Source organism: Nerophis lumbriciformis, linkage group LG02 (assembly GCF_033978685.3).
Source record: "Nerophis lumbriciformis linkage group LG02, RoL_Nlum_v2.1, whole genome shotgun sequence".
Lineage (NCBI taxonomy): Eukaryota > Metazoa > Chordata > Actinopteri > Syngnathiformes > Syngnathidae > Nerophis > Nerophis lumbriciformis.
The window spans coordinates 17884557-17908140 of NC_084549.2; the positions used below are offsets into that span (position 1 = coordinate 17884557).

General features: G+C 38.5%; 1 protein-coding gene and 1 long non-coding RNA gene across 2 annotated transcripts in view; one reads left to right on the plus strand and one right to left on the minus strand.

Annotated features, from left to right (window-relative positions):
- LOC133596529 (zinc finger matrin-type protein 4) overlaps window positions 1-8617 on the plus strand; it is a 241779-nt gene extending 233162 nt beyond the window's left edge. The window contains exon 7 of the mRNA XM_061949414.2: window positions 8297-8617. Within this exon, the coding sequence (XP_061805398.1) occupies window positions 8297-8318 (22 nt within the window). The 3' untranslated portion in view covers window positions 8319-8617. The remainder of the gene's footprint in view (window positions 1-8296) is intronic.
- LOC133596628 (uncharacterized) overlaps window positions 1-23129 on the minus strand; it is a 99942-nt gene extending 76813 nt beyond the window's left edge. The window contains exon 1 of the long non-coding RNA XR_009814634.1: window positions 22907-23129. This is a non-coding gene — a long non-coding RNA (uncharacterized lncRNA). The remainder of the gene's footprint in view (window positions 1-22906) is intronic.
- Between the last annotated feature and the right edge of the window lie 455 nt (window positions 23130-23584).

The window sequence follows — 23584 nt, forward strand, 5'->3', positions numbered from 1 at the left end:
TGTTGGGAAACTATCAAAAACATGACTAGTTGTTTGGACTATCTCAACTGTGGCACAAAGGTGCAAAAGAACTCACTGTGGAATAAGGGACATAACACACCAGACAAGGCTTCAGAAGACGAAAGATACCCAGGCAAGATGGAGCTAATCTCATGGTCGCTCAATGCTATTGACAAAGTATTTTCCAGCATATGTTATTCTTGTTCTGAAATTGTCATGTACCAATCAAATCTGCTGTTGAAACTTGGACTATTTAACCAACATATAAGTTGATTGTAAATTAGGGGCGGGACATTGATAAGCATTCTTGCTTTTTTCTCGTATCCCTTTTCAGTGGGCGCCGTTGCATGTCTGTCAAATTACAAACAGTGATGAAGTGTTGCTATATATGTCTGCCGGAATAAATAAATTCATTCATTCATTCATTATTCATGGTCCTGATGGCTTCATCTGGCCAGGATCTTCAGCTCTCGCTGGATCGGTTCGCAGCCGAGTGTGAAGCGACTGGGATGAAAATCAGCACCTCCAAGTCCGAGTCCATGGTTCTCGCCCGGAAACGGGTGGAGTGCCATCTCCGGGTTGGGGAGGAGACCCTGCCCCAAGTGGAGGAGTTCAAGTACCTCGGAGTCTTGTTCACGAGTGAGGGAAGAGTGGATCGTGAGATCGACAGGCGGATCGGTGCGGTATCTTCAGTAATGCGGACGCTGTATTGATTCGTTGTGGTGAAGAAGGAGCTGAGCCGGAAGGCAAAGGTCTCAATTTACCGGTCGATCTACGTTCCCATCCTCACCTATGGTCATGAGCTTTGGGTTATGACCGAAAGGACAAGATCACGGGTACAAGCGGCCGAAATGAGTTTCCTCCGCCGGGAGGCAGGGCTCTCCCTTAGAGATAGGGTGAGAAGCTCTGTCATCCGGGGGGAGCTCAAAGTAAAGCCGCTGCTCCTCCACAACGAGAGGAGCCAGATGAGGTGGTTCGGGCATCTGGTCAGGATGCCACCCGATCGCCTCCCTCGGGAGGTGTTTAGGGCACGTCCGACCGGTAGGAGGCCACGGGGAAGACCCAGGACACGTTGGGAAGACTATGTCGTTGGGAACGCCTCGGGATCCCCCGGGAAGAGCTGAACGAAGTGGCTGGGGAGAGGGAAGTCTGGGCTTCCCTGCTTAGGCTGCTGCCCCCGCGACCCGACCTCGGATAAGCGGAAGAAGATGGATGGATGGATGGGCATTCATTCATTCATTCATTCATTCATTCAAAGTACACATAGAGTCTGATTTAACAAAGTGTCGAAACCCCGTTTTTGGGCTTTTTTTTTGTGTTTCATCATGTCTTCAACAGATACCTGTCCCCTGCTCTAAAATATTGCAGTCTAGCAGAATCAGTCCTCTGAAAGCCTAAGGATGATTCCTGCCAGAACAGACAGAACGGTGTAGAGGCCACTGGTCCACCAGCCATGGTGGCTCCACAGCCCTCCTCCTCTCATCTGTGCACTACAAGTGTGTCCAAACACTCCAATTAGGACCCGGTGGAGCAGTGGCATTTTCACAAGGATATCGGGTTGATGGATGGTGGGGACATTTTATTTCATACGCAGCTCATGTGTCAGTTAGTTTGCCTCGGTGCACAAAAGGTAAACGCTGAGTATGAAAGAGGAGCTCATGGCTGCTGTGAAATGCAGTACATTATATTTTTTACATACTGTAGTTTATACCAGGGGTCCTCAGCTTGCCATTGTTAGTTAGTGGTGAACCCACACACGTACAAGCACTTCATTTATTTAATCTTTCGCTGGAATCTAAAACGATATATTTACATTTTCCAATCGCATTAATGTGTATGTCCATCAGGTGGCGGTACTTTTCTCATTTAAAGCATGCAGCAGCATTTCAAACTGTTAACTGTTTCCTGCAAAGGTGGCTTACGACCGTAATGATTAAGGCCCTGTCTAACTCCTTAAAGGGGAACATTATCACAATTTCAGAAGGGTTAAAACCATTAAAAATCAGTTCCCAGTGGCTTATTTTATTTTTCGAAGTTTTTTTCAAAATTTTACCCATCACGCAATATCCCTAAAAAAAGCTTCAAAGTGCCTGATTATAACCATCGTTATATACACCCGTCCATTTTCCTGTGACGTCACATAGTGATGCCAACACAAACAAACATGGCGCATAGAACAGCAAGATATAGCGACATTAGCTCGGATTCAGACTCGGATTTCAGCGGCTTAAGCGATTCAACAGATTACGCATGTATTGAAACGGATGGTTGTAGTGTGGAGGCAGGTAGCGAAAACGAAATTGAAGAAGAAACTGAAGCTATTGAGCCATATCGGTTTGAACCGTATGCAAGCGAAACCGACGAAAACGACACGACAGCCAGCGACACGGGAGAAAGCGAGGACAAATTCGGCGATCGCCTTCTAACCAACGATTGGTATGTGTTTGTTTGGCATTAAAGGAAACTAACAACTATGAACTAGGTTTACAGCATATGAAATACATTTGGCAACAACATGCACTTTGAGAGTGCAGACAGCCCAATTTTGATCAATTAATATATTCTGTAGACATACCCTCATCCGCTCTCTTTTCCTGAAAGCTGATCTGTCCAGTTTTGGAGTTGATGTCAGCAGGCCAGGGAAGCTAGGGTCAATATTCTTCTCTTGATCATCTTCGGTGGCATAAGGGACGGTGTGAGCCAAGACATCCAGGGGGTTTAGCTCGCTCGTCTGCGGGAACAAACTGCCGCCATTGCTTGCCGTGCTACCGAGGTCCTTTGTCCCTGAATTGCTCACACACTCCGGCAGATTCAATGGGGGTCTGGCGGCAGATTTCTTTGACTTTATCGTTGGAAATGCATCTGCTTTGAGTGTCGCAGGATATCCACACATTCTTGCCATCTCTGTCGTAGCATAGCTTTCGTCGGTAAAGTGTGCGGAACAAACGTCCAATTTCTTGCCACTTTCGCATCTTTGGGCCACTGGTGCAACTTGAATCCGTCCCTGTTCGTGTTGTTACACCCTCCGACAACACACCGACGAGGCATGATGTCTCCAAAGTACGGAAAACAGTCGAAAAAACGGAAAATAACAGAGCTGAGCTCGACTGGCGGATTACTTCCCGATGTGACATCACGTTGTGACGTCATCGCTCCGAGAGCGAATAATAGAAAGGCGTTTAATTCGCCAAAATTCACCCATTTAGAGTTCGGAAATCGGTTAAAAAAATATATGGTCTTTTTTCTGCAACATCAAGGTATATATTGACGCTTACATAGGTCTGGTGATAATGTTCCCCTTTAAATGAATAAATATTTAGCCTAGGCACCGTTTTAGCCACACTAACCCATTGTTTAAGGTTCCCCTCCTTGGATAATTTTTTACACGGGTAAGTGCGCCATGTATTTCTTGAATCTCCCGCTCTTAGCTTTGTATGGACTCATCGATCGTTTACAAACTGAGTTCAGAGAGGAAGTGACATCCGAAAGACCGCGCCCCACACAGGAAGTGACGTCAAAAAGAACACGCCACAGCCAACTTCCTAATAAAGCGGTTTCGTAACTCGGAGCTAACCACTGGAAATATAAAGGCGATTCATCCAGACATGCCCGTGTTTCTCCTTTCGTCTGTACAGACGCTTGTGGAAATCCCACATGAATACCTTAAGAGAAAGCGATTGCAGCTATTTGGGATACAACACTTCTCACACGGCAAGAGAACTTTTAAATGTCCAGGTCAGCTGTGATTCTACTTACCAAAAAACTTTGTCCATTTGTCGAAGTAGAGACAATGAGAATGCGGGCTACCGTGGATGTGATTTCAAAAAAATGTAGCGCGTGTTTTGTATTACCTGGCCGTCGAGGGAAGACTACAGAAAACGGCGAATGCTTTTGGACTGGCAAAGCAGACCGTATCAGTTATTGTCCGCCATGTATGTCGCGGACTCAACGTCTGGGTCCAGAGTATATAAAGTCACCAAAAAGGAATGGACAATGAAGGTGAAGACAAACGAGTGAGGAGTGTCCTGACCAGATACTGTATTTTGATCCCTAGATTGATTGATGTAAAATGTTCTTTATCACAATGTTTACTTTCACGTGTCCAATACATTTGATTAATTTATGATGTCTCAGGTGTAATTCACTACAATAGGGCTCCACAGCACACTGGATTCCAGTTAATTGAAATACCACAACACTGGATATTGTTCAGATAAGTTACATTTAATTTAAGAACTTGCACACAAAGCAACACTGGAGGTGACTATGATGTGCGCATTTTCCGCGTATAGGTCGCGTTGCACCGGCGGACGGAGGTGGGGAGGGGTGTCTTAAACGACCATTGTGTGTGTGTGGATGAGGATAAGGTTAGGTGGGATTTACCCTGGATAACCTTAGCCGGTTTAGTGTAGAAGGGACCTAAGTGCGTCGCTATTAATGTCGGATTGGTTTGTGTGAGTAAAAATAACGTTTCTGTGTGCTTGTGTTATTCTTTTTTATTTTTATTTTTTAATGGCAGGAGTCACTTAAACACACTGGTCTTTAGGACGGTCAAAATCCCCAATATAATTAATATTTGATATGGGAACTTAAGGTAGAATTAGTAGTGATTTGACTCATTTAAAGCGGAAAAAGATATGTATATGTAATATTTTACAGCAGTTTTGGGGATGCTGACATTTTTTAGTCGTTAAGATTAAGACAAACTGTGTTGATACCCGAAAGAAATCGCGATAGCTCAGTTACGAGAAGACAAGATACAAAGAACAAATTAAATACAAAAAAAATATTGTATTTAATTATAAAAAATAATTAACAATATATAATTGAATAACAAAATGTATTTATTTATTTTTGAATAACAAAATTATTTGTTATATATATATATATATATTTATGTATAACAAATAATTTTGTTATTCAAAAATAAATAAATAAATTATATACATACATATATATATATATATATATATATATATATATATATATATATATATATATATATATATATATATATATATATACATATACATATATATATATATACATATATATATATATATATATATGTATATATATATATATATATATACATATACATATATATATATATATATATATATATATGTATATATATATATATATATACTGTATATTTATATATAATTTATTTAGTTGAAAATTACATTAAAACATATTTAATCAAATAAAAAAATAATCAAATAAAATGAAAATAAAAGGTTATTAAGATTAAATAAAATATATGTATTATTAAATTAAGAGAAAATATAAAGCTTTAAATTAACATTTCTCCTAATCAGTGCCTAATGATATAAATAATAATAGTAATAATTAGCAAGTACTCAGTTGAATATGTGCTATGGAAATTATTTATAATTTAATTATTGATAAAAAAAAACAAAAAAAAAAACTAGTGTAGTTATTTAACCATATTGTTGTTAAAAGGTTAACATCTTCTAAATATGACTATTTATATTTCTTGTTCGTTGTTGTTTTTTGGCTTTCCCCGTCACGGCGTAACTACTGGACTTATCCAAAAACCAGTAACTTGTTTAAATTGGAAACAAAAATGAACATCTTTTTCAAGGCTGGTATTTAAAATACAAAATACTAAAACACATAATGCGCATAATCATCATTATTATGAGTTATTTTTAAAGAGGACCTATTTTCGGTCATTTATGGTAGATATTGTGGCTCTTGTACAGCAGCAACACGCCATTACCAGCAAAAAAAGATTTGTATTTTCTGCATTCTGTGTAATTTTCTTCTCCATGTACGCCACCCGCCGAGACCACTCTGCTGTGACTGGTCGCACTCCCGAGGACTTCTGAAGGGTTATTCGTCTTTAGGAAAGCGAAACAAAGTTAGGTTTCCTGAACAAACATTTTCTTGGGGCAACGCTCAACATGCAATCACAGTGTAACCATTGCAGAGAGCAGACAGCAATATAACTTCTGAAGCACAGCGGGGGAGAGGTTAGACCCAGAGCATTTACAACGTCTTGCCCATATACAAAACCCGAAACCAGTGAAGTTGGCACGTTGTGTAAATCGTAAATAAAAACAGAATACAATGATTTGCAAATCCTTTTCAACCTATATTCAATTGAATAGACTGCAAAGACAAGATACTTAACGTTCGAACTGGAAAACGTTGCTATTTGTTTTGCAAATATTAGCTCATTTGGAATTTGATGCCTGCAACATGTTTCATGTTTCATGGCAAAAAAGAGTGAGAAAGTTGAGGAATGCTCATCAAACACTTATTTGGAACATCCCACAGGTGAACAGGCTAATTGGGAACAGGTGGGTGCCATGATTGTGTGTACAAGCAGCTTCCATGAAATGCTCAGTCATTCACAGACAAGGATGGAGTGAGGGTCACCACTTTGTGAACAAATGAGTGAGCAAATTGTCCAACAATTTAATAACAACATTTCTCAACAAGCTATTGCAAGGAATTTAGGGATTTCACCATCTACGGTCCGTAATATCATCAAAAGGTTCAGAGAATCTGGAGAAATCACTGCACGTAAGCGATGATATTACGGACCTTCGATCCCTCAAGCGGTACTGCATCAAAAACCGACATCAGTGTGTAAAGGATATCACCACATGGGCTCAGGAACACTTCAGAAAACCACTGTTCGTCGCTGCATCTGTAAGTGCAAGTTAAAACTATTCTATTCAAAGCGAAAGTCATTTATCAACAACACCCAGAAACGCAGCAAAAGTGGAAAAGTGTTCTGTGGTCTGACGAGTCCACATGTCAAATTGTTTTTTGGAAACTGTGAACATTGTGTCCTCCGGAACAAAGAGGGAAAGAACCATCCAGATTGTTATAGACGCAAAGTTCAAAAGCCAGCATCTGTGATGGTATGGGTGTGTATTAGTGCCCAAGACATGGGTAACTTACACATCTGTGAAGGCACCATTAATGCTGAAAGGTACATACAGGTTTTGGAGCAATATATGTTGCCATCCAAGCAACGTTATCATGGACGCCCCTGCTTATTTCAGCAAGACAATGCCAAGCCACGTGTTACAACAGTGTGGCTTTGTAGTAAAAGAGTGCGGGTACTAGACTGGCCTGCCTGTAGTCCAGACCTGTCTCCCATTGAAAATGTGTGGCGCAATATGAAGCCTAAAATACCACAACGGAAACCCCAGACTGTTGAACAACTTAAGCTGTACATCAAGCAAGAATGGGAAATAATTCCACCTGAAAAGTTTCAAAAATTAGTCTCCTCAGTTCCCAAACATTTACTGAGTGTTGTTAAAAGGAAAGGCCATGTGTTGCTGCCATTAATTTCTCAGTTAATGATTATTTACAAAAATAAATTAAGTTTCTCAGTTCGAACATTAAATATATTGTCTTTGCAGTCCATTCAATTGAATATAAATTGAAAAGGATTTGCAAATAATTGTATTCTGTTTTTATTTACGATTTACACAACGTGCCAACTTCACTTGTTTTGGGTTTTGTAAGTAAGTTCTCACTTCCAAATGCAAGAACCCTATTATTTGTCGCTTTGGCATCATCCAACCTGAGTATGCAACATGTTTCTGTAAAAAAAAAAAAAAAAAAAAAAAAAAAAAAAAAGAGGAAAAACAAGCAAAATAGGTCCCTATAAATAGAATGTTTTGGCCACCTCCCACCAAGAAAGGGTCTGGGAACAACAGCTGCTATATTAAATTCCACGGATCAGGACTATTCAAGACAAAAAGAGGTTTGAATCTCACTATTCCACAGGGACTCTGCATGTGATTAAAAAGCTTGATTAAGTGACTTTTCTTCACTGTAATTTGAATTAAATGTGCAGTGCTTTGTTGTATGGCAGTCACAGCAAACAATCAGCAGCTTAAGATAAAGGCCACCTCAGCAGTAATTACAGCACTTGAAATTAAAAGAATAAAGCACGCAGATTAGTGCGTTGTATCTTTCCTTCTTGCGTTCGCTTGAAGAAGAGCCAGGTGGAATTATGCAAAACAGGATTATGTCATCATTGAAGACGAATAAAGAAACTGGTTTATTTCAGCGGCCTTTTGTTTGCTCCGCAGTCAAGCGCTAAATGAAGGCTGTCAGGCGACGTGGATTCAAAGGTAAATTTGGTCGGACCTGAGCGTGCCACAAACAGAATACCTTCTCCCCTTGTGGGCTCCGTCCGTGTTGCCTGTGGCCAAACAGCCATTTCTTGTCAGATCTGCCCACATCACACGTTGAACACCACTAACACATTCTTCTATGTGTGTTTTTTTTTGTTTTTTTTCAGCCTGAAGCAACACCAGCAATGAGCGAGGAACCGGAGACCATCCACAAAGACATGGAGTTACACCAGACTTCACTAATCCTGCCATATGTCACAAACTGAAGAGTGCGTGGGTGTGTGTGTCTGTATACGTGTGTGTGTTTGACTGTATGAGACGTCCAGACACACATCTGCAATATGCATATGTAGATTATATGTAGATTATATATATATATATATATATATATATATATATATATATATATATATATATATATATATATATATACACACAAACACACAGTACAGGCCAATTGTTTGGACACACCTTCTCCCCATTCCTTGTGTTTTCTTTATTTTCATGACTATTTACATTGTAGATTGTCACTGAAGGCATCAAAACTATGAATGAACACATGTGGAGTTATGTACTTAACAAAACAAGGTGAAATAACTGAAAACATGTTTTGTATTCTAGTTTCTTCAAAATAGCCACCCTTTGCTCTGATTTCCTGATTACTGCTTTGCACACTCTTGGCATTCGCTCGATGAGCTTCAAGAGGTAGTCACCTGAAATGGTTTTCACTTGACAGGTGTGCTTGAAGTTCATCGAGAGAATGCCAAGAGTGTGCAAAGCGGTAATCAAAGGGTGGCTATTTTGAAGAAACTAGAATATAGGGCTGCAACAACTAATCGATTAAATCGATTAAAATCGATTATAAAAATAGTTGGCGATTAATTTAGTCATCGATTCGTTGGATCAATGCTATGCGCAGAAGCAATTTTTATTTTTATTTATTTATTTATTTTTTTATAAACCTTTATTTATAAACTGCAACATGTACAAACAGCTGAGAAACAATAATCAAAATAAGTATGGTGCCAGTTTGCTGTTTTTCAATAAAATACCGGAAAGGATAGAAATGTAGTTTGTCTCTTTTATCCGATTATTAATCGATTATTCGAAGTAATAATCAACAGATTAATCGATTATCAAATTAATCGTTAGTTGCAGCCCTACTAGAATATAAAACGTGTTTTCAGTTATGTCACCTTTTTTTGTTAAGTACATAACTCCACATGTGTTCATTCATAGTTTTGATGCCTTCAGTGACAATCTACAATGTAAATAGTCATGAAAACACAATGAATGAGGAGGTTTGTCCAAACATTTGGCTTGCACTATATACCGTATATATATATATATATATATATATATATATAAATATATATATATATATATATATATATATATATATATATATATCTTGATTATTAAGCACCAAAGTGTTTGACAGCCATCAGAGATAAATGTGACTATTTATTGCCACACAAACACAAGGTTGTGTCCTGTATTTACAAAGATGTCTGTGTGATGCCCCAAATGTTCCTTATGGTAAAGCCCAAATGTATTCATACCCTAAAAAAACATTCTTTATTAGGTGAATGGTTATGTATCTTCGGGGGGGCGGGGGGGGGACTAAAAAGTATACTGATGGGTTCTACATGTAAAGCGACTTTGGGTACTTAGAAAAGCGCTATATAAATCCCAGGTATTATTATTATTATTATTATTATTATACTGTATTTCCTTATATACAGTACGAAGGGATTCATGTGGCCCCGTTTGTTATAGGTGACCTGACACATGAAACGTGACGAATTGAGGGGGTAAACTATCCCCTTTATCCAGGGGTAGGATTAAATAAGCTCTGCTTCTTCCTACTCCCTTTCAAACTGGAAATTGTGACGCATCATTGTATGCATGTTCCAAATAAACACAAACCTTAAACATTTGCGACGCCAACTAGTAGTGGGGTGCCGGTAGCTCAAAGTTTTGCTTACGACTTAAAGCATAACAGTTAGCCGGAAGACAGAAAAACACCCATAAATTGAGGTACAACCGTATCGGCCCATGCAAATATCAAACCGATGTGATATCAGCACAAATTATGGTACAGATTTGTTATCATTTTGTAGTGTGGAATGGTAGAAAAGGTTTGACCAAGTCAAATTACGATAGTAAGTATTAAAACACTCACCTTATGACCGAGTTTGGCTTTTGAACACATACATTCATTGAATTAAGGTTAGACGCAGGGAGTTGAATGATGCGGACAGGTTTGTTACTGAATACTTTCTAATATGGTTATGCCTTGGAAACTTTGCATCTGTAAGTAAAAAAAACAACTATAATTATTTGATACTTATTAGGGTTGTACGGTATACCGGTATTAGTATAGTACCGCAAGACTAATGAATCATATTCGGTACTATACCGCTTCTAAAAAAGTACCAGTCCACCTGCATCTACACCTGACATCTACTGTAATGATACCAAGTACAGGAGCGTATCTAGTTAATACTACTATGATAACATCGATGTTTTTAGCATCACAAAATCTACCTTTGTTTTTTGTTTTTTATTTATATTATGTTTATAAATTCAGGAAATATGTCCCTGGACACATGAGGACTTTGAATAAGACCAATGTATGATCCTGTAACTACTTTGTATCGGATTGATACCCAAATTTGTGATATCATCCAAAACTAATGTAAAGTATCAATCAACAGAAGAATAAGTGATAATTACATTTTAACAGAAGTGTAGATAGAACATGTTAAGAGAGAAAGTAAGCAGATATTAACAGTAAATGAACAAGTAGATTAATGATTCATTTTCTAACACTTGTCCTTAATAATGTGGACAAAGTAATAGAATGAGAAATGACACAATATGTTACTGCATATGTCAGCAGCTAACTTAGGAGCCTTTGTTTGTTTACTTACTACTAAAAGACAAGTTGTCTTGTATGTTCACTATTTTATTTAAGGACAAACTTGAAATAAGAAACATATGTTTAATGTACTCTAAAGATTTGTTGTTAAAATAAAGACAATAATGCAATTTTTTGTGGTCCCCTTTATTTAGAAAAGTACCGAAAAGTATCGAAATACATTTTGGTATTATTTATATTGACAAATGTTGTGTTTTATACTTCAATATTGTTCAATTAAGTACACTTACTATGTATGTGCTATAGTGTGCTTAGCTGTTGTGTAGCTGCTAGACCCTAGTAGTATATAGCTCACCATGTTTAAATTTTGTAAATGACTTGATTTATTACACGAAAAAAACTAACTTGTGTGCTTATCGGACGACATGTAGCTGTTGTACAAGTAAACATGTTGCAGGACTACTTGTATCGAAAATTAGCTCAGATATAAGATGCTAGCTGATATTAGTCGGTACTTTTTTACTGATATCGGCTCGGGACACCCCTATATTAGACTGCTTGTGAATGCTCTCTTTAATCCGGGCGATTGTCAACTCAGGGCATTGAATTGATCGCAACTGAACGGTTCGGATTGTTCTTAAAAGACGTCTTTTTGAGGAGCATGGCCCCTTTTGTGCAGTGTAAACACTTTGGATTCTGCACCAGGCCCTCAGACCACAGCCATCCTATCTAAGTCTGTCAGCATGAACTGATGAAGCGTGCTCGGATGAGAAACGGAACGTCTTCTAAGACAATCCCAACAGACCAGTTGTGATCAGTTGAAAGGCTTGAGCATTGGGTGAGAGTACAAACTACGGTCAATGAAGGAATATTATGGAGAAAAAAGTTTTTCATTGAAGTGAAACTAAGTAAATATTTATAAATATTATATATATGCATGAAAATTATGAATGAAATACACACCAACATTTTAAATATGTTAATATTTACCTAATAAGTCAGACCAGCTGTATATGCAATATGTTAAAGTAATTTTACAGCCTTATTTCCCAACCTAGCAGTTGGGAGTCACTCTTCCAGATGTTAGAAGTTTGCAGACTGCGATAGAGGGTGCAAAAAATTAAAAAAAAATAAAAATAAGTGCTTCCTCAGCATTTTCTGATGCCATCAGAGACCTGTGTAGTCTTGCCGGCTGCTCGCGGGGAGAGGCAGGCTAGGAAGTCTCAATAGTGAGACCACGACTCTGCTTGGTTCTTATCATTGTCTCAGTTTTAATAGAAGATTCTTTGACACGTCATAAAAACTCCATCTTTGTCCTTCACGATCCTCCATTTAGCATTTTAACATGTCTCGTCTCACTTCACACGTCACTTTCCTTCAGGGCTGCTTGGCTAAATTTGGGAACTAAGCAGAACTTTATTTGGATTAAAAAAAATAAATTAAAAAAATCACATTTTGTGAAGCAATTTTAACACTTTTTTAATCAAACTTGAATTTAATTTCATGCATGTTTTGTACTAAAATTAAAGTGTGTTCAATAATCTTGTTTTTGTGAAAAAATAATCACAAAAACATTATTTTGTAAATATTCCCACATCTAATGTCAGCGGGATTTGATCCCAATACCACACTTTTTTTAAACAAGCAGTTAAAGTTTGTGCGCCACAGATGCTAGTGCATATATTATGTCATTACCGTATTTTTCGGAGTATAAGTCGCTCCGGAGTATAAGTCGCACCGGCCGAAAATGCATAATAAAGAAGGGAAAAAACATATATAAGTCGCATTTTTGGGGGAAATTTATTTGATAAAACCCAACACCAAGAATAGACATTTGAAAGGTAATTTAAAATAAATAAAGAATAGTGAACAACAGGCTGAATAAGTGTACGTTATATGAGGCATAAATAACCAACTGAGAACAAGCCTGGTATGTTAACGTAACATATTATGGTAAGAGTCATTCAAATAACTATAACATATAGAACATGCTATACGTTTACCAAACAATCTCTCTATAGTCCGAAAAATACGGTATATTTTTATCAGTGACGGAGCAGAAAGCGGCTAGGATTAAGTTGGCAGTAAAATGCCCTATGAAGAGCTCTGCCATTAACGAATTGACATCTTGCGTGCGCTTATTCACCCTAAATTCCCTACGCACGGCCGTCGGCCCTGCTTTCCTTTTCTTTTATGCGCTGCCACCAGAATGTGAAGGAGCTTTTCTCCCGCTTGGGAGACATAATGATGGTTAAAGTTAAAACGTTAGCCATAAAGAACAAAAGCCAACTAAGTGTTCTTTCTGTGCACGCGTGTTACCTGTTCTTTTTTAAATTTACCTGACACATAAAACGTGACAAATTAGGGGGGTTGCATTATCCACTTCAGCCGCCAGATGGCGGTAGAGTGTTGAATATCTTAAAATGTGTTTTTTTTGGCAATTCCAACTTCGTCAGTTGCTATGTAGAATGGCACTTTCCATAATTTTTAGCAGACTGCATTGCAAACTGATTCTCCCCAGGAATGGGGTCATGTGAATCCCCTTCCCCACCGTACTTCAAAGTAGCCGTAACACAAACATCCTAATTAGTATCTTTAAAAAATAACGTACTCTGTAGGGGTGTAACAGTACGTGTATTTGTATTGAACCGTTTCGGTACGGGGGTTCCGGTTTGGTTCGGAGGTGTACCGAATGAGTTTCCACACGGACATATTAAGTAGCGTAACGCACGTTGTGTAAACAATGCACACCGAGGCACAACACACGGCATGCTAGCAGCTAACGGGCTACGATAGACTGACCATACGTCCTCTTTTCACCGGACTTGTCCTCTTTTGCGGAGCTGTCAGGGCGGAGTTTCTTAAATGCCTCAAATGTCCGGCATTTTGAGTTAAGGTTGCATGTATTTTCAATGTACGTTCAGGGTTAAAAAGGGGTTAAAAACAAAACAATTTGTGTGCGCAGCAGCATTTGTGAGGGAGGGGCAGAGACAGAGAGAGCGAGAGAGTTATGATAAACGCGCATGCGTCGCCAGGCTCTGCTTTTTATCCATAGATTTATCAGATTTTATTTTTTATTATCTATAGCAGGGGTGTCAAAAGTGTGCCCCGGAGGTCATTTGCGGCCCACAGCTAATGTTTTAAAGGCCCACGGCACATTTTAAAAATGCTACTAAAATAAACAAAAACATAACAAAAGTGAAATAAAAAAGCTTAAAGGTTAAATGTAATTTAGAAAAAGTTGCAATGTTGACTAATAAAACAAAGCTGGGTTTTTTTTCTTTCAAACTGTCATTGCTCAAAACATAATATTGAATCAAAATCAATGTTATTATGAATTATTGACCTATCCAAGGTTCCGATTACTTCACTTCAAATATTCCGCTAAGAAAAATATTTTTGGTGGAAGATTTTGCAAATTTGGTAAATAAATAACCCAAAATGTATATTTTGTTGTTTTCTTACTGTACCGAAAATGAACCGAACCGTGACCTCTCAACCGAGGTACGTACCGAACCGAAATTGTTGTGTACCGTTACACCCCTAGTATTCTGTAATATAATTTAAAACTAGGGATGTCCGATAATGGCTTTTTGCCGATATCCGATATTCCGATATTGTCCAACTCTTAATTACCGATACCGATATCAACCGATGTATACAGTCGTGGAATTAACACATTATTATGCCTAATTTGGACAACCAGGTATGGTGAAGATAAGGTACTTTAAAAAAAAAAAAAAAAGATAAATAAATTAAAAACATTTTCTTGAATAAAAAAGAAAGTAAAACAATACAAAAACAGTTACATAGAAACTAGTAATTAATGAAAATGAGTAAAATTAACTGTTAAAGGTTAGTACTATTAGTGGACCAGCAGCACGCACAATCATGTGTGCTTACGGACTATCCCTTGCAGACTGTATTGATATATATTGATATATAATGTAGGAACCAGAATATTAATAACAGAAAGAAGCAACCCTTTTGTGTGAATGAGTGTAAATGGGGTAGGGAGGTTTTTTTTGTTGGTGCACTAATTGTAAGTGTATCTTGTGTTTTTTATATTGATTTAATTAAAAAAACAAAAAACAAAAACGATACCGATCATAAAAAAACCGATACCGATATCAGCCGATATATGCAGTCGTGGAATCAACACATTATTATGCCTAATTTGGACAACCAAGTATGGTGAAGATAAGGTACTTTTTAAAAAAAATAAAAAATAAATAAATAAGATAAATAAATTAAAAACATTTTCTTGAATAAAAAATTAATTAAAACAATATAAAAACAGTTACATTGAAACTAGTAATTAATGAAAATGAGTAAAATTAACTGTTAAAGGTTAGTACTATTAGTGGACCAGAATCAGAATCAGAATCAGCTTTATCAGCAGCACGCACAATCATGTGTGCTTACGGACTGTATCCCTTGCAGACTGTATTGATATATATTGATATATAATGTAGGAACCAGAATATTAATAACAGAAAGAAAAAATTGGGGGAGGGAGGTTTTCTGGGTTGGTGCACTAATTGTAAGTATATCTTGTGTTTTTTTATGTTGATTTAATAAAAAAATAAATAAAATTAAATTTAAAAAAAATTTAAAAAATAAAGATACCGATAATAAAAAAAACGATACCGATAATTTCAGATATTACCTTTTAAAGCATTTATCGGCCGATAATATCAGCCTCTCTATTTAAAACAATACATTCATCCGGAAGCTTTGGCAAGGGTATGAATCATTTTGGGCTTACCTGTATTATTACAATGATCGTCACTTCCACGCCATGTGAGGACAATTTTACTACTCAAGGACAAGAAAACTCCCTCGGACCTCAGATTGCATGTATTTCTACAAAGAAGATCCTTTCCGGTTCCAACGCCTAAACACCGAGGACGGATGCAAACAAATCATCGACGAGCCGTCATGAAAACCCATCTTTGAGACGGTTCCAAACAATCCGTGGAATCAACAGCAGACGAAAGCAGCACAAAGACTTTTTCAAACTCCGGGCTTTGATGGGTGATGCTTGTTTGTGCGGAAACTGTTCCCCCCAAAAAACAAAAAAAACATTCCTTACAGTGCTGAATATTGATGTCAGAAGCAGTCCAGAGGCAGCCAAAAACTCCTCTGGTCTGTGGAAAAGGGCAAGTTGTAGATAACCTATTTTTCTGTTGCTAGAGCCAGAGGAAAAACATCACTTGCAAAACTATGTAGCAGTCAGTGTGCAATGATACTCTATCTCAATGCATGTAAAACTTGTTTTTTTTTTACTGATTGCTTGCACTTTTGGCAATAGCGTTGCTCTCTAGTGTTAGCTTTGTAAGGCGTTAATACTCGCAACTTTTAGTATTGATCCAACAACACTTCTTTTGATACCAAGTGTGTAAGTCCTCTTGTCACGGTGTCCGTGAGCTGAATTTGAACAAAAGTTTGTAGCACTTTTGACACTGAAGGACTAAAAGGGCGGAGCACGACAATAAGCTATTGTGTCCTTTCTTTTTCGGGCGGGATCTGTTCCGACTCGAAGAGTTCTAGCACTGTTTTTATTTGTGCATTCTGTGAGGGATGGGGGGGGGGACTTTAAATGCCCTTCTTTGATTAGAAATACTTTGTTTTTCCCAGTAAAGGCTGTTTTGAAGTCAATTAGGAAGCAAAACTATTGTTTATGTACATAAGCAGTATAGCTTCAAGTCTGTGTATTGAGGAGTTTTGTATTTATATTAGTTATCTGCACTAAGCCACAGTGTGATGAGGGAAATGTGTTCATACTATTGGAGAAGAATAATAAATATACGGACAATGATGTGGGATTAGACTCGTCTTTTGAGTGTGTGATGCCATTTTGCACTGAGACGCATGGACGGACACAAGGGCGTCGAAGTGGAGAGGAAAGTACTTTTTAATGTTTGAAAAATGTCATTTAGTGTATTTTCCGGACTATGAGCCGCAAGGAAAAAAAAAATGTTTTCATATATTAGCCATCAATACAGTCGTGGTCAAAAGTTTACATCAACTTGTAAAGGACATAATCTCATGGCTTAAGTTTCCAATAATTTCTACAACTCTTATTTTTTTTGTGATAGAGTGATTGGAGCACATACCGTATTTTTCGGAGTATAAGTCGCACCGGCCGAAAATGCATAATAAAGAAGAAAAAAAAAAACATATATAAGTCGCACTGGAGTATAAGTCGCATTTTTTGGGGAAATTTATTTGATAAAACCCAACACCAAGAATAAACATTTGAAAGGCAATTTAAGATAAATAAAGAATAGTGAACAACTGAATAAGTGTATGTTATCCATCCATCCATCCATTTTCTTCCGCTTATCCGAGGTTGGGTCGCGGGGGCAGCAGCCTAAGCAGAGAAGCCCAGACTTCCCTCTCCCCAGCCACTTCGTCCAGCTCTTCTCGGGGGATCCCGAGGCGTTCACAGGCCAGCAGGGAGACATAGTCTTCCCAACGTGTCCTGGGTCTTCCCCGTGGCCTCCTACCGGTCGGACGTGCCCTAAACACCTCCCTAGGGAGGCGTTCGGGTGGCATCCTGACCAGATGGCCGAACCACCTCATCTGGCTTCTCTCGATGTGGAGGAGCAGCGGCTTTACTTTGAGTTCCTCCCGGATGGCAGAGCTTCTCACCCTATCTCTAAGGGAGAGCCCCGCCACCCGGCGGAGGAAACTCATTTCGGCCGCTTGTACCCGTGATCTTGTCCTTTTGGTCATAACCCAAAGCTCATGACCATAGGTGAGGATGGGAACGTAGATCGACCGGTAAATTGAGAGCTTTGCCTTCCGGCTCAGCTCCTTCTTCACCACAACAGATCGATACAGCGTCCACATTACTGAAGACGCCACACCGATCCGCCTGCCGATCTCACGAGCCACTCTTCCACTCGTGAACAAGACTCCGAGGTACTTGAACTCCTCCACTTGGGGCAAGATCTCCTCCCCAACCCGGAGATGGCACTCCACCCTTTTCCGGGCGAGAACCATGGACTCGGACTTAGAGGTGCTGATTCTCATCCCAGTCGCTTCACACTCAGCTGCGAACCGATCCAGGGAGAGCTGAAGATCCTGGCCAGATGAAGCCATCAGGACCACATCATCTGCAAAAAGCAGAGACCTAATCCTGCAGCCACCAAACCGGATCCCCTCAACGCCTTGACTGCACCTAGAAATTCTGTCCATAAAAGTTATGAACAGAATCGGTGACAAAGGGCAGCCTTGGCGGAGTCCAACCCTCACTGGAAACGTGTCCGACTTACTGCCGGCAATGCGGACCAAGCTCTGACACTGATCATACAGGGAGCGGACTGCCACAATCAGACAGTCCGTTACCCCATACTCTCTGAGCACTCCCCACAGGACTTCCCGTACGTTATATGACGCATAAATAACCAACTGAGAACGTGCCTGGTATGTTAACGTAACATATTATGGTAAGAATCATTCAAATAACTAAAACATATAGAACATGCTATACGTTTACCAAACAATCTGTCACACCTAATCGCTAAATCCCATTAAATCTTATACGTCTAGTCTCTTACGTGAATGAGCTAAATAATATTATTTGATATTTTACGGTAATGTGTTAATCATTTCACACATAAGTTGCTCCTGAGTATAAGTCGCACCCCCGGCCAAACTATGAAAAAAACTGTGACATATAGTCCGAAAAATACGGTACTTGTTGGTCACAAAAAACATTCATGAAGTTTGGTTCTTTTATGAATTTATTATGGGTCTACTGAAAATGTGAGCAAATCAGCTGGGTCAAAAGTATACATACAGCAATGTTAATATTTGGTTACATGTCCCTTGGCAAGTTTCACTGCAATAAGGCGCTTTTGGTAGCCATCCACAAGCTTCTGGTGGAATTTTTGACCACTCCTCTTGACAAAACTGGTGCAGTTCAGCTAAATTTGTTGGTTTTCTGACATGGACTTGTTTCTTCAGCATTGTCCACACGTTCAAGTCAGGACTTTGGGAAGGCCATTCTAAAACCTTAATTCTAGCCTGATTCAGCCATTACTTTACCACTTTTGACATGTGTTTGGGGTCATTATCCTGTTGGAACACCCAACAGCGCCCAAGACCCAACCTCCGGGCTGATGATTTTAGGTTGTCCTGAAGAATGTGGCGGTAATCCTTTTTCATTGTCCCATTTACTCTCTGTAAAGCACCAGTTCCATCGGCAGCAAAACAGGCCCAGAGCATAATACTACCACCACCATGCTTGACGGTAGGGATGGTGTTCCTGGGATTAAAGGCCTCACCCTTTCTCCTCCAAACATATTGCTGGGTATTGTGGCCAAACAGCTCAATTTGTGTTTCATCTGACATCACATGGACAAAGATAAGACCTTCTGGAGGAAAATTCAACCAGAAGCTTGCCAGAAGCTTGTGGATGGCTACCAAAAGTGCCTTATTGTAGTGAAACTTGCCAAGGGACATGTAACCAAATATTAACATTGCTGTATGTATACTTTTGACCCAGGCAGATTTGGTCACATTTTCAGTAGACCGATATTAAATTCATAAAAGAACCAAACTTCATCAATGTTTTTTTTTGTGACCAACAAGTATGTGCTCCAATCACTCTATCACAAAAAAATAAGAGTTGTAGAAATGATTGGAAACTCAAGACAGCCATGACATTATGTTCTTTACAAGTGTATGTAAACTTTTGACCACAACTGTATTTACCGGTACATTGTGAAACGAGATATTTACATACAATTATTTTATTTACATACCTTAATTTAGGGCTATTTAACTACATAATGTAGAGCAGGGGTGTCAAAGTCAAGGATGAATTATCTATGGCCCCTCGGGATGCTATTTGATTAGTATTAGAACCGGCCTGCAGCTGTTTTGCACGCACCAATACTCCATCAGTGTTGGCGCTAGGACCTAATCAAGTAATAAAAATGGGAACTAAGCAGAATTGTATTTGGATTTAAAAACAAAAAAAAACTCACACTATGTGAAACAATTTTTAATACTTTTTTAATCAAACTTGAATGCATGTTTGTACTACAATTAAAGTGTGTTCAATAATCTTGTTTTTGTGAAAAATAATCAGAAAAACATTATTTTGTAGATATAAGATTTGATCCCAATAACACACCTTTTTTGAGACAAGCATTAATGATGTGCACCACATGTGCTAGTGCATATATTATGTTATTATATTCTTATCAGTGACAGAGCAGAAAGCGACTAGGATTACGTTGGCGGTAAAAATTTTCTATGAAGAGCTCTGCCATTAACAAATTGACATCTTGCATGCGCTTCTTCACCCTAAATGTCGGCCACCACGGATCAGGGGGTCCCTACGCACAGCACGTCGGCCCTGCTCTCCTTTTATTTTATGCACTGACACCAGAATGTGAAGGAGCTTGCCTAGTGTACCGACTAAGTATTACTACGCCAGCGTGTTCTTTCGGTGAACGCGTGGTACCTGTTCTCTTTTACATTTACCTGACACATAAAACGTGACGAATTGGGACCCCCATCAAGTCATAAAAATGGGGTCGCACAGTACATTTTGGGGGTACCACTTTTTTGTAACCGTTTTGAAAACAAATGATACATGCAATGTTCCCTCTAATTTTTCATGTGTGTGAGCAAACGCAAAAACTCCCTGAGCATTCAGTGGAGCCCATGTGAGCAACATCAGACGTTCACACTGTGGCTACACCAGCAGCACACCTGTCCCAAACCTGACTAAATAACAAGTTCAATCTCCATCCATCCATCCATTTTATACCGCTTGTCCCTTTTGGGGTCGCGGGGGGTGCTGGAGCCTATCTCAGCTGCATTCGGGCGGAAGGCGGGGTACACCCTGGACAAGTCCCCACCTCATCGCAAGGCCAACACAGATAGACAGACAACATTCTCTTATTATTATAATCAAATGACAGCAAGTCATTTCCATGAGCTTATTTTCTAATATAAGTGTTTAGGCCCACTTACAATGACAATAACAACAAATATTGTTTTTCATGAACTGTGTACTTGTATCGTTTGTCTGGGTGGAGGTCCTGCTTTGGAAATAATTTGTACCCCTTTCAGACATTGCATTTAGTTCCCGTTAAAACATTCACATGTTGCACAATGAGATGTAAGCAGGGGATCATGTGTACATTCCTGCAACTTCCTGTTTGTAAAAAATATATTTTATTAGTATTTATTTAATATACTAACAGTATTTCATGATTAATTTTTATAAATTAAGATTCCTAATAAATAAGCACACATTTGATTGGTAAATCATAGTGTAACGACCTAGAATGACACTTTATGTGTGGTGTTGGAGTTGTCCAACTTTTTGTGTGGCTGTAAACGCATCACTGGCTAAGTGCCATATGTGCATGTGTTGGCGCAAGTGAGAAAGAGCGAGCGGCTGCTGTTGATATAACAAAGTTGGTTTTGGTCTGGTTTGTACTGCAGAAAATTACCAGTTTTGTTAGATATAATTTTATTTACTAATGTTTTGGTGATGTGTTTATGGCCGACAATAAAGAGTTTTGCTCAGTAAAGTGATCGATGGAATTCATGTCCTCATAGCGTCTCGACAGACGTTACAATATTTGAACAATGATGACGAAAACCGTTTTCTCTGTCGTGTCCGTGTCGTGTCGGAAATTGTTATGCGCTTATTTTTTTATTTGATTTTGTGCGTGGCATAGATTTGCCGTGCGCAGAGCACGCTTGAGCAGTGCGCAATTGCACAGGCGCGCACCTTAGAGGGAACATTGGATACATGTATGCATTATCCTGTTATATCTCACATTCTATATTGTGTTTTTGTAAAAAGGTAGTCATAAACGTTACTTAATTCATAAAAAAAAAATAATACAAAAGAAAACACATTTGTATGCATATGTAAATGTATTCAGTTATTAAACATTCATTCACTTTCTTCTTTCCTTCATGGATCTAAACTTTACCGCTGCCGGTATTTTTTTCTATATTTTTATTGTAATATTTTCAGAATGTGTTTATTCTATTTTTGGCGAAATCAAATCAAATCAAATCAACTTTATTTATAGAAGTAAGACAAGGAAAATAATCTGAAGTTGTCTTTATTTTTTACTTTTAATGCCATGATTTTTATAGTCCGGCCGGGAGTGCACAGATGTTCCTCCATGCGGCCCCTGAGCTAAAATGAGAATGAAAATTTGACACCCCCGATGTAGAGGGCCGCAGTTTCAAGAGCCCAAGGGCTCAGGGGCCGGACACATCGAAATGCTGCTGTTTCATCAGAAAGTGCCTCCGCAGGTTATATTTCTTTGAGACTGCGTTTACTTAATCGCAAAGTAAACACAATGTCTTTCACACTGCACTGTCAATAAATTCATTATTCTGCCATCGCTATTCATTTCCAGCGTGTGCAGCTTCAGAAGTTTTGAGGATTGATGTTCCTTCTTTTGAATTATTTTCCTTCCTCGGGGTTTATTTCTTTAGACTTCTTCCTTCATTTAGGTTCTTAAGACAGAAAATATAAACATAAACTGAACATAAAAGTATAACGTCCATTGTGCATTTTAAATATGTCAAGTAGAATAGGTTTAGCATGAATACATTCAAACAATAAACTACAAATGTTTACACAAATAGAAATTACACAACATTTACACAAATAGAAATTACACAACATTTACACACTGACTTAATCACAAAAATTAAGCATAAGGTGTAGCGTTGTCGCCCCCTACTGATCAACTGTAGTACTACATGTAATAAACGAGGTTTGATCGTTACTCTCAGAAAAAAAAATACACAACCACGAATACAAGACATCACAAAGTCAGCAATTTCAATTCAAAACAAACTAAATATTTATGTACAAACGATATTTACTCACAAATGTTTGACCAAGTTTCGTGATGAAGCAAGCTTACACGCTGGGTTTTCTACCATTGTTGCTGCTTGTCTGGATCAATGTGTCCGTCACCTTAAAAGGTCCGCCAGGAAACAACGACTCAAGCACTTGATCAGGGTAGAATATTCACACTTTGTTGTCCAGTCGTTGTTAAAAGTTTGATATTTGCAATTTATTTAGATTTTTTTCAGGGTTGAATGAGTAGTCTTCTTCTACTCACCCAACTGCTGCTATACTGTGAAACATATGCTTCGTTGTTGCCCCCTGTGGGGCGGCGGGAGTACTGCAGATATGATCAACCCTAGTTTCCAAACGGTTGATTGATTGATTGAAACTTTTATTAGTAGATTGCACAGTACAGTACATATTCCGTACAATTGACCACTAAATGGTAACACCCGAATAAGTTTTTCAACTTGTTTAAGTCGGGGTCCACGTTAATCAATTCATGGTAAACTTGAAAAGTATATGATGTCATCCTTTATGAGATGAATACAATTTTCTTCTTTTTAATAAAGTTCAAGAAGTTTATCAGAATTCTTCTTCCTTGAGTTTGAGTTTGAACAGTTCCTTAAAGTGGATCATTTTAGAGCATTATTTGATTTCTTTGCTTAATCCATTTCCTAATTTAGCCGTTAGCGAAGAAAAATCTATAAATTA